At 39.8% G+C, this 12946-nt stretch overlaps 1 protein-coding gene across 4 annotated transcripts in view; it reads left to right on the top strand.

Annotated features, from left to right (window-relative positions):
- Nucleotides 1–12946, top strand: part of PLEKHM3 (pleckstrin homology domain containing M3) — a 173442-nt gene that overhangs the window by 78873 nt on the left and 81623 nt on the right. For all 4 annotated transcript variants that reach the window (XM_012752117.3, XM_012752116.3, XM_076005875.1 and 1 more), the window contains one exon: nucleotides 1841–2034. In XM_012752117.3, the coding sequence (XP_012607571.1) occupies nucleotides 1841–2034 (194 nt within the window). The remainder of the gene's footprint in view (nucleotides 1–1840; nucleotides 2035–12946) is intronic.

Raw genomic sequence — 12946 nt, 5'->3', positions numbered from 1 at the left:
ATAAACTTTAGTATGAGCTTTACAATATAAGAAAATCATATTGAATTTCATATCTATGTATAAGAAATTTGTATTTTAAATCAACACACAATAGCTATACATTTAATTATCACATGTGCATATTGAGGGGTTTTCGTGTTTGTGCCCAGCTGTTATACTCTTCTCTGTCCCACCATTGTCCACCAAGTGAATTTGTATGTATCTTCTAGACCCAGATCCAGTATCACTTGCTTTGCCTTTCCTGGCTCCTAGCCCTCTGCTGACCATGAGAGTTGATTTCTCCCTCCTTTAAAGCCATGAGTGGGCCTTATCTGTAACTCTTTTGTAGTGTATGACAAGCTACAGGCCACATGTTACATGCAGTTTTTGTTTTCTTTCTTTCTTTATTTGTTTTAGAGACAGGGCCTTGCTCTGTTGCCCAGGCTGAAGTACAGTGGCTCTATCATAGCTCATTGTACTTTTGATCTCCTGGGCTTAAGTGATCTCCTGCCTTAGCCTCCCAAGTAGCTGGGACTGCAGGTGTGCACCACCATCCCTGGCTAATTTAAAAAAAATTTTTTTTTGTAGAGATAAGGTCTCACTATGTTTGTTGTCCAGGCTAGTCTTGAATTTCTGGCCTCTAGTTATCCTCCTGCCTTTGCCTCCCAAAATGCTGGGATTACAGGCATAAGCATGTTTTAAATATTTGTCTCTTATGCTAAATAGTGAGCCCCTTCGGGGTAGTAACTGTATCATATTTATTAATATCTTCTTAAGATATTAATCTTCTTAAGGTATCTTCTAAGCTTCTAGCCTAGAGTGTGAAAGATAGATTTTCAATTTTCTTTTTAATTAAGCAAAGTTTTTGTTTATTTGTTTTAATGCTGAATTCCAGCCTTGCTCCTAGAGAGGTATTAGTGGAAAGTTTTGGAGAGGTTTTACCTTCCATAAATAGAAACTGAGCCAGCTTTCTTTATATCACTAGCCAATTTACATCTCAGTTTCAGTGAACTGGTATGTAGAGATTCTGAAAAATTACCTACATGTTATTGTATCATTTAAGCTATTCCCTCTATATCTCTGATGCATTGTTTACAATGCACTTTTTATTTCATCTGATGACAGGACATTTTAAAATCAACTTTCGTAGTCTTTGTTATTTAGGACAAGCAGTGGATATAGAGTTGGATGGATATATTGGCCAGAGTCCACCCAAGTTCAAAGTTGTTCTAATAAGAGCAGTGCCTTTCTAGTTACTGAAGCAGTGTGTTTGAGCCTGTTTTCTATTCAAATTATTCTGCATATATCATTTTTTTGGAGGATATCCTTTTATTCCTTTTGAATTTTGTAATATGTGCATGAGTTACCTACTTTTTAAAAGTGGCTACTTTTTAAAAGTGTTACGGAATATACATACATATATCATGCACATATGTATATATTTTTGTAGTTTTTAAATCAGCGTTGCTGTTAAGAGGGTCTTAATGATTTCCTTTTTTTTTTCTTTTTGAAATAAGATTCACAGGAAATTGCATAGACAGTACAGAGAGGTCCTATGTACCTTTCACCCAGTTTTCCTCATTGGTTACATCTTAAGTAACTATAGTGCAATATATGTTTAAAAAAATAGGACATTGACATTGGTATTAATATAATGAGTTAGTATAGTCTGTGTCATTCGTGGAGTTTCTAGGTGGGAGTGAAGCCAGAATTTATATTTGGTTCAACTGTGGGCTTTTTCATTTGGCTGTGTTCAGAATATAATAACTTTGCTGTGATATTTAAGCTGTGATTCCTCGTGTGAGCAGGTATGGAAAGCTGGATGGCTCACCGGAACTGATTGACGATGCATGTCTCGTAGGTGTCCAAGCAGGCCAAAGAGTTCCTGGAGTACGTGTTCGAAGAGCCGCTGATCGACATCCAGCAGGAGAACCCCCTGCTGTACCAGCACGCCGAGCCGCTGGCCGCGGTGGTGCGGCTGCGCCAGCGGCTGAAATCGCTGCGAGCCTATTTGTTCAGCTGCCGGGCAGCGGTGGCCGAGGATCTGCGCCGCAGGTAAGAGTCATAAAAGTCTGACGGCTCTGGTTAGTTTTTCTTTCCCGCCCTGGGAGGGTGGTTAGATGATCTCCAAGGGCCTTTCCAACACGGATCGCCTCTAATTCTCCAACTCTCCCTCTGCGTCTCCACCACTGGCCTCCCTCGGGCTCATCTTTGACTATGTCCTCCAAGGTCTCCTCTCTGGTTGAACCAAGCAAAATGAAAATAACGTCTCAGTGTATCTAAAGGCTTTTAATTGTCCATTGAGTGCCCAGGAAGGTGAATATTTCTCTTACCAATGTGTTAATTTGAGACAATAATCATGAGAGTGTCTTCACTGGTCACTTATGTGGTGTTTTATACTTTTCCCAATTTCAATTCCTGTTTATCATCAGGAAAAATAAGCATAACTGAAAAGCATATTTCATAACTAAAAAACATTTACAACGGGAAATAAGTAGGTGGTTATTCAAATCTTACATTCCATACAGAAACAAATACCCAAACTTGCTAAGTGATGCAGGAAGTAGAGCTGGAATTAAAACAGGCTCAGGATCATGCCCTTTCATCTTACAGTTGGTGAAGGCTGCTGTCTCATAGCTCAGTTAGCTCATAGTTCACAGACATGCAAGTCCAAACCAGACTCAGATCTTCAGAATAAAATTGAAGTTAAAATGTGCCTGCTCTCATAAAACTCCTTCTTTTCCAGTTAGATTTTATGGTCATTTAATGTCTTACCATTGGCATATACGAACTAGCTTATACTTGAAATGATTGTTGATGGCATTCATAAGTCCCTAAAAATACCTTTTGATTTTTTGTTTTAATAGAAATGACCGACAGCATACATTAGTCATGTTAAATGTTTTTGGAGGTAACCCTACCTGCATAACAACCTTTGGAAAATATTAAAGTGATGGAGTTTGCAATTTGAGATCCAATTGGATCCAACAACACTGACATAACCCCAGGCATCTGAAGAAGACATTTTTAAAAGAACCAAATGTAGATAGTGAGGGATACATAATATCTAGACAAGCTCTCATAAAATAATAATGAAAAGGCAGCTGCCATAAAGTAAAATACTTCTCAGTGGTAGTCATTCTATTACCTAGTTGTTTTTCAGAAAGCACCAGAAAGCGGTCAGGATTTATTAAGTCTTGGCAGATCTTAATTTTAAAAGATCAGGCTCTACCTTGGAAGGCAATGGAATTATATGCCTCAAACCAATTTACCAACTAAACTAGATATAAGATTTTTCATGTTCAAAGTATGTTTGTTCTATTATTTTCAGTACCTTTTGGCTTTGCTCAGAGCTTGTTTTTCTTGTGCTTATATTTTTAGATGATATTAAAATGTACACATGGGCATTATGTTAGATATGTTTGTGGCATAATGTTGTGCTTTAGTTAAAATATGCCAAATCAGGGCACACATTTAGAAATTAAATAGGAGGTCTTCTCCTCATATGGATGACTAAGAATCCCTACTCTATTCTAGCAGTCTGGTGGTTTACCACCACGTACTGTGCCTTATGGCCAGACCACCAGGGAAAAAAAAATGGAAGTTCTCGAAAGAAGGCACTCCCACAGCTATGAGAGTGAAGACAGCAGTCTTTTTTTACTTTCCCTTCATTTTTCTTTACTGAAACTTGTTCATGACCATTATATAATGCAATGCCTGGCACAAGGTAGTGTTTAATAAGTATTGAATGGCTAGATAGAGGGAGATAAGGAAGGAGGGTGGGATGGATGTCATTAGGTGTCACTTTAGACCACTGAGCAACAGCTAGCAGCTCAATTTGGGCGAAGGAGTAGTCTTCAAATTATATTTCTTACTTCCCTGTCATCTAGCATAGTGTCCGATCCATTTAAAACCCTCAAAAATAGTGGTTGAATGAATAAACAAATGAATGAAAGAGCAATCCAATCAGTCAAAAAAATTTAGTTGATTCTGAGATAGCTCTCAAATCTTTCCTTTTTGCTTCCAATGTACCATCCTGGTTGAGAATCTCAAGACTATTGCCATATACTTCTAACTAATCTATCTAAATTACTTTCTTCCCTCTCCAATCCAACTTTTGTATTAGATAAATTATTAGAATACAAGTATAGAATTCAAGATCTGCCCAAATCTAGCCCAGTATATTGTAATACACTCTCAAATATCCTGCACTTCAAGCAAAATTATTCACTCTTCCCTTGAAGTTTTCTGTTGCAGGAATTAAATGTTTGTATAACTGAAGTGTTTAAAATAGTATGTGTACATAGTAAGCATTCAGTAAATGCTATTAGTGTTATTAATGCTTTCTTATCCTAGACTGTTCTTATATCTGGCTTTAAAAATTTTAGATAGAATGTTCCACTTAAACATCAATCCCTGATGTCCTCTCTACTAGAATTAATCCCCTTTTCCTGCTTCTGTGTCAGGGGAAGAGTGAGTAAGGGGAATGGGTTGGGCACCTAGCTGGGCCAAGGCCTGCAGTTCGTAGGTATACAATGCAAACCATGTGATTGTTTCACAAAATCAGTGGAACAGAATGTCCCTAAGAGCAAACAATGTGACGTTGATTCTTCCCAAACCTTAGAGGATTGCTTTTTCAATTTTGTTATTTTAGATTTTCTATACTTATATACTATTAAAATAATATTTGAGATTACTGTTTCTTTCCAACTTGGGACAGAGAAAAGTATACCAGTAACAGGTAGTACTCTTACAGATTTTGGAGGGGGCTAGATAAAGGAGAGGCAGGTCTTACTGTATTATTTCAAATATTTTTGATTTATTTTAAAATATAACTATTTAGTGAAATAAGCTCTAAGATATTTTCTGGGGTGTCCATACTTCCTGTAACCAGGTCAAATTTAATGTCAACTCTACCTTGTTCAGTGTCTACAAAAATAACTATAAATACAAAGAAGAACCATTGCCCACCTAATATGTTGAAATTCCTATTACTTTTATATGGAATCTGACTTTTTAAAAACAAAGTTATCCAACAATACCTTTCAAGATAAAATTATCCAAAATCAGTATTTAAGGTTCCCTTTGTTTTGCCTGAGGATATGACATCGAAAGTGGGGCGGGTTTAAACAGTGGGGGGAGCATGCTGGACACAGCTTATCCCTAATCTTACATTTCCCTGATAGAAATTATTAATAAAAGAGGGAGGAGTTGATGGCCAATGGGGGAACAAAAAAACTCAAGAGAATCCAGTTCTTATCTAGTCGTAAAAGGCACTCTCCCTGCCTGGTTTTACCTCAGTACACGAGTGGCCATTAATCTCCAGCAAGTAGGCCCAACATGCTGAAGACCTGTCAGCACCATATAAACAGAATAAAGCAAACTGTTAATATTGCTGTCGTGAGAAAACTGAAAACAGACTGATTAATCGTATTGGCGCTCGACCGCCAGGGAGCCAACTTTGGCTGTCGCCTTATTAGGGAAGTCACAGTTTGCTTTTAGGCCTTTCATTATGATGACTGTCCGGTTTTCATCCTCACTGTTTTTGTTATTGTTGTTAAATGAACGCCTTGTTCTTGAACCCATACTGCAAATCTTGACTGGCAGGGGTGATTAGTTTAGAAAAAGTCAGTGTCCTCCCTGAAGCCTAAAATGTTTACAGTGCTGACAATTCACTGTTTCTGAGGACTCCCAGATGGCGGCCCTGCTGAATGAGTTCAAGGCCTAGTTAACTTTTCATGAGAAGAATTATTTACACTGTCCACACGTGAAGGTGCATGAAGAACTCTGTGGAAACTCTTGGCACACACGGCAATGTCAGGACATGTCTGGCTCAGCAGCCATTAGGGTAGTCTTTGGGAGGGCAGTAAGAGCTGGAAAGGGCCTCGGCCCTCTGCATCCCGCTGAACACAGGAACAGTAGGATATGTGTAAAACAGAGGTCACAAACAGACACCTCAAGGCCACATTTGGCCACTAGACATGTTTTGTTTGGCCTTACAATGGCCCCCACCAGGTTTTGAAATTGTGAAATAGTTGCTAACGTTTAAATAATCAGGAGTTTTCATGCACACACAAAATGAAGCTTTCTGGTTTCGCTTTCCAGTTCTGATAACACGGGCCTTCATTCTTGTATAGTAGCAACCAGCTTTAGATGCTTGACTCTCCACTGTGTCATAGCCTCTACTGCTCCTGTTTGTCTCCCCAATCCGAATGTCACTTGGTATGTAACACATTGCTGCCCTGTCTTTCTTACCCCGAGCCCATTTGATTTCTGTATGGTGGTGCCTGGGTCTGTAGGCACGTGAGGTTTTGACCCCAGCTATTTGTAATTCAATATTAAGAATAGTTTGCTAATGTCTCAGATACCAGATCCATAACTCTTATTTCAGTTGGGAGGTCCATCCCAAAAGGTGGCAAAATCGTAGATGTGGTTCTCTTAAAAGACAAACAGTAGGCCGGGCATGGTGACTCATGCCTGTAATCCTAGCACTCTGGGAGGCCGAGGCGGGTGTATTGCTTGAGGTCAGGAGTTCGAAACCAGCCTGAGCAAGACCCTGTCTCTACTATAAATAGAAATTAATTGACCAACTAAAAATATATACACAAAAAATTAGCCGGGCATGGTGGCACATGCCTATAGTCCCAGGTACTCGGGAGGCTGAGGCAGTAGGATCGCTTAAGCCCAGGAGATTGAGGTTGCTGTGAACTAGGCTGATGCCACAGCACTTACTCTAGCCTGGGCAACAAAGTGAGACTCTGTCTCAAAAAACAAACAAAAAAGACAAACAGTAGCTTATGAACTAGAAGAAATCACACCAGGTCAACTTTGAAGTTCCTCTGAAGACAGGTTGGGGTATCCTTGGGCTTGGGCTGGGCCATCGCCACATGCTTTGCAGGCAGCTGCAGTATAGTGACGTGGGGGATCATGACCTGCAGCGGCACCCTGCAGTGATTCCCGGTCACCACACAGCTAAGGATTAGAGCTGGGTTACCAAGTCCAGGTAGGGTAAACTGAGGAAAAGGAATACAGTAGAGGCACCAATGGACATGGTTTATTGTAGGCTCTGAAGTTAGACTGCCTGAGCTCAGAGCTCACTTCTACCACTGATGGCCTTCAGAGCCAGTTTTCTCACCTGGAAATGGGAATAACAACAATACCGCCTCATAGCAAAAGTCTGAGGATTGAGAAAGTTAATGCCCAGAATAGATTAAGTGCTCAGTACATGTTGGTTGCCGTGACTTTCCTTATAGCAGATCCTAATTCAGGAGGAGCCACGAGGTGAGCGTGTGGGAAGAGGGAAAGAGAGAGTGAGTGTGGAAGCACCCGCGAGCCTGGGTTTGGGCTCCGCCACGACTCTGTGCAGAGCGAGCAGCAGCAGCAGGAGTTATGAGATGTGGACTCTGGCCCACCAGCAGTGATTCAGCGGGGTCCTTCAAAGACTGTGCCCCTAATCCCCCCTCAGCTTACTTAATTAATGTCTCACTCTCTAGTTTTCTTCACTGTCCTGTTACTTAAAAACAAACAAACACCTTCTCCTGCTTGTGCTGTCACCTAAGCTCACATCTTCAGGCATTCCTTTTACTGCCAGAATTCTCAGAGACGTCTCCATTTTCTCTTTTCTACTCACTCACTTCTCACCTGGGCCCTTGCGGCCTGACTCAGGCCTGCACTTTGCTGGCACCCTGACTCCCTGAGGCATCGGTGGCTGCCGTTTCCCATAGGCCTCTCTTCTCCTTGCCTTTCTTTGCACTCATCCCGTCCGGGTCTCCCGACCCTACGTATGGGGAGATGTGTGGGCCCCCACATCTTCCTCTAGCTCCCTGATACTCAGAGTGCCCACCTCCCAGCTGACTTTCTGCAGGTTCCCTCAGCGCTGACAGATAGATGGGAAGGGCAGGTAAGCTGTAGTGCTCTGTAGCACTGTATGGTGTCTATAGTTACTAATAATTTATCGTATATTTTCAAATAGCTAAAAGAGCAGATTTTTAATATTCCCAACACAAAGAAATCATTAATGTTTGAGGTGATAGGTATGCTTATTACACATTTGATATCAATACATGTATACCCCATAATTATTACATGTCAATTAAAAATAATACTTTTAAAAAAAGAAGAAGAGAAAGAACTGTGGCTCTGAGATGCTACGCGACATGCCCACGGTGACAAAGCTGGTAAGCAACAGCATCTACACTAGAACCAGGTTTTCTGCTGCTTAGGTCATGCTGCGTCCCCAGCACAACTGCTGTTGGTGATTCCACAGGAACCATGTTTAATTCTCCTGAAGCTCTTATTGAGGTCATCTAGAAGAGTGTGAAGGAAGGCAGGGAGGTGGCAGACGGTGGTGTCCCTTGAGTGAGGAGGCAGGATTGCCGATTGGCGAGCTCAGTCAGCCGTGGAGAACCAGGCATGACAACTGGCGCAGTGCCGGCAAGTACATTCGCAGTCGGTCAGCATTTGCCAGCCCCTTCCATGTCTCAGACCTGTAAACTTAAAAGCAGAAATGTGGAGAGACCTATAGCGTTGCCTTATATTTGTCTTTAGCCAAAACAGAAATAAAAACAAACGTAGCATGACCATCTATTCCTCACCATCATTTCACATAAGGACATAGAAACACTAAAAAAAAAAGATAAACTGCCTCAGAAATCAGATAGCTTCAGAAATCAAACAGTTTTTTAAAATTGAATAGATTTACAAATCATTCCAGTGTTTTTTGTTTTTTTTTTTTTTTTCCTTATTTTCTTGGACTGCTGAAAACATCACCAGGCTGACACCAGCTGTTTGGACTAGCTTTTCAGAAACCTCAATTTAAGTCATATTTTCTTTTTTGAGTGAAGTGAAATCCATTCTAGGGAAATTTATGTAGATGTTTCAGTAATTCCCATTCTCTGTGATCAAAAATGTGATTTGGGGCCTTAGGGTGCCTGGTAAATCCAACATTTCCATTATGATATAAATTTAAAACTAGTGTCTCTCCAACACCAGTTGAAGGCAACAGGCAATATTAAGCCTATTTTCCCAGTTGCTTAGAGGAGAATTGTGTCATTTCTCAGGGAACATTTGGTCCTACATGTTTGTCAAGTTTAATTCTTGCCTTAGATCATTCCAAGCAACGTAATGGCTTGACTTGGGAGTCTTAAGCGAATACCAGAATCACCTTTTCTGGTCTCTCGGTCTCACATTTTATTTGAAATTATGATTATATCCAGCAGGAGTTCCTACTGAAATACCAGCTTTACTGAGTAGTAAGAGATTTCCATCTTAAAGATTCCCATTTTTATGAATACTGTTTATTCTGGTGAGTACCAGAAAAAGAGTGTGTGTGTGTGTGTGTGTTTGTGTGTATGTGTGTGTGTCCTGTCAGACTTTCATTGCTTCCTCTTCCTTCAAGCAAACTTTAGCAGCTTGTTCAGCTCTTAGACCAGTCCCCATAAATGTCACTTGTTTTACCAAGACTCTCTTCCTACTTCTTCCATTGGTATATGAGAAAAACAGTCTTTCAGTTCACAGGAGTTGAGGCTAAGTCCAAAGATTTAAATGTCCTTTGAACATCTAATAACGTTCCAAACTTAATATGTCCAAAACTGAGCTGCACCTGTCACCCCGGCCCCCCACTCCCATTGCAAAGCACTCCTCCTGCAGTCTTTCCCATCTGGTTCAGTGGCACCTCCATCCATCCAGTTATTCAGGCCAAACACCTTTCTCTTATATGCCACGTCCAATCCATCAGCAAACCCTGTCAGCTTCAGCTTCAAAATATATCCACTTGTCACCACTTTCACTGCTACTGCTTGGGCACAAGACATCACCAACTTTTACCTGGATTATTGTAGTACCTGATCTCCTGCTCCACCCTTGGCCCCCTTCAGTCTGTTCTTAAGATTATAGCTAGAGTTAATGTATAAATGAGATGATGTCGCTCCTGGCCCAAACTAATAGCTTCACCTCTCACTCCAAGTCAAAGCCAAGGCTGTACACCATCTTGGCCCCTGCTACCTCCCTGCCTCATCTCCCACGACTTTTCCACCATTTACTCTGTTCCAGGCACACTGGCCTTTTTGTTGGTCCTTGGGCACTCCAAGCAGGCTCCTACCTGAGTTTCCATCTTTACTTTCCTCAGATAACTGCAGAGCTTGCTTCCTAACCTCTTCCAGGTCTGTGTACAACGGTCGCTTTAATGAAGCATCTTTGACCAGTATATTTTAAATTGCAGCCAGTGTCCATCTGCCTCCCTACCAGCACACTCACCTCCTGTCTTCTTTCCTTGCTTACCATATAACACAGTATTTTGGTTTTTCTGCCTCCCTCTCTTAGGCTATCATGTATGAATATGGAGGTTTTGCTTTGCTTAACCTATGCAACCATATGCAGTGGCTCTGCTGTCTCCACTGGATGTAAGCACAAAAAGTTATGCTCTTTATCTGTTTTGCTTACTGCTATGTCTCCAGGGCCTAGAGCCATACCTGACATAGAGTAGGGGCTAGTAAATACCTGTTGAATAAATTAACTAAGTGAATGTAGTACTATTACCAAGATTCTGCCCAATTTGGCCAAATTTATTTTTCCCTAATTCTAAAAAATATTGTTCATCATAGAAAACAAAAATTAAAAAGCTACCCATTATCCTACCACTTTGATATATGTCCTCCCAGACTTTCTCCTCTGCAGATCATTTTTCCCCTATTAAAATGGTTTTATATTATACATACTATTTAATTTTTAATTATTATAGGTACATAATTGTATATATTTGTAGGGTACATGTCATGTTTTGATACAGGCATACAATGTGTAATAATTAAATCAGGGTAATTGAGTATCATCACCTCAAGCATTTATTATTTCTTTGTGTTCCACTCTTAGTTATTTTAGAGTATACCATAATTCATTGTTGACCATAGTCACTTTGTTGTGCTATCAGATATTGTTCATTCTATCTAACTATATTTTTATACCTGTTAACCATCCCCACTTTATTCCTCCCACTCACTACCCTTCCCAGCCTATGGTAACTATCCTTCTTGTACGTACTAGGTTTTTTTTTTTGAGACAAAGTCTCACTCTGTTTCCCAGGCTAGAGTGCCATGGCGTCAGCATAGCTCATAGCAACCTCAAACTCCTGGGCTCAGTTGATCCTCCTTGACTCAGCCTCCCGAGTAGCTGGGACTACAGGCATGCGCCACCATGCCCTGCTAATTTTATTTATTTATATATATACACATATATATAATTTTTTTTTTAGTTATCCAGCTAATTTTTTTTCTATTTTTTTTAGTAGAGTCGGTGTCTCGCTCTTGCTCAGATCTCAAACTCCTGAGCTCAAACAATCCCCACCCCCCACCCCCGCCTCAGCCTCCCAGAGTGCTAGGATTACAGGCGTGAGCTACCATGCCTGGCCTCTTTTTTTCTTTTTTAAGTTTCCGTACACAGCATTGAACAGCAGACTAATTCTTAACACACAATCTATACAGACTGGAACTGAACATAAGGAATATCTTATTCGCAAAATCTGATCTCTAAATGTGCAAAGCCTGGTCAATATTGAATTTTAGAAGAATAGGTCTACTTTAGTGATAATATTAGTGCTAAATTAGTCTCATTAAAGACTAGTAATTATTAGCTCTTCAAATGTATCAGTAACATTTCTTGTAAATGAATACAACTCTTTATGTTCTCTGTAAGATTTAAGGTTAGCCAAACTTTTATGGATAGTTTTCAAATTAGCTAATTACAAATGTTATTAGCTGCAGTTGGGGCTTTCACCTTAATAAATTAGCTGCATGAATCTATCAAGACTCAGAAACTACTAAAATACAGAATGTCATTTTGATAGTTTTTGATAGCAACCATTCTTCTCATTCTACCTCAACAATTCTTTTTCCCATGGGTGACTTCTAGAAGTATGGTTTCAAGTCATCTGTCTTCCTGATCTCCTAATAGCTCCTCTCTTTTCCTTCATTTTCTCCAGAGATCTCACTCAGCAAAGTACGTATACCAGTATCAACATTCTAAAAGGGAGCTAGCTACAGACTGCCTGTAAAAGTGTCATTCACAACTAAACAGATTAAAAAACTTTGAAAAGGACCTCTGGAAAATTATATATTAATTTTACTAAACTGTCCACAAACATAGTTCTTTATTGAGAGATCTTACAAATAGGAAGTGATTTTACCTTATTCTGAGATCAAAATATATATAAATTCTCTAAAATCATTTTATAAAACATATTACAAGAAAAGTGTTACATTCTTACAACTGTTAAACACCTTAAGAACTTGAACTAGGTCATATAATAGCTGTGACACAATCTGTCACCTTCATAATCAGACCCCACAATAATCACAACCAATATTACTGCCCAAGTATTTCTGTTCAAGGCTTTAGATTGTTGCTAAGAAACTTAAGCACAATTTCTGAATGAGCGAGTAAAAGAGACCCTTATTTCCCATAACTATCTGCCAAGATAAAATATCTGGTGCAATCTTGCCATTTTTTTCAGCCAATGAGATTAGCAAAATGAGGTACCTAGAGAAATGATTGAAGCTTGTTTCTTCCACCTGGGCTATCAAAATATCTGCCTTTGATTTAAAATTGTTTTTCCATTAGTTCGGAGCATGGCTACACATGAGTCTTGTCCACATCCAGCCTAATGTAACTATTTCAGGAAGAGTTTGCAGCTCATATCAAGGACACCAAATTGCATCTCCCCAGAGATGCTTCATAGTGCTTTTTGCTGATTTCACTGTGGGTGCATGTGCCCTCCAAAGGAGAGATACTCATTACAAATTACCTACTCTGGAGCACATATTCTTGGAAAACACAGGAATACTATGTGAATAAATGTTTTTCCTTTTTAAACTATTCTTTATGTGCCTTAATACACATTCTTCCTTTAGACTCTTATCATTTAGAATCAAATTCTAGAGGTTTGCTTTTGGTGTTGTGTTTTCATTATTGATCT

This window comes from Microcebus murinus, chromosome 8 (assembly GCF_040939455.1).
Source record: "Microcebus murinus isolate Inina chromosome 8, M.murinus_Inina_mat1.0, whole genome shotgun sequence".
Lineage (NCBI taxonomy): Eukaryota > Metazoa > Chordata > Mammalia > Primates > Cheirogaleidae > Microcebus > Microcebus murinus.
The sequence above is the reverse complement of the archived record's forward strand: the minus strand, read 5'-3'. Positions and strand labels throughout refer to the sequence as shown.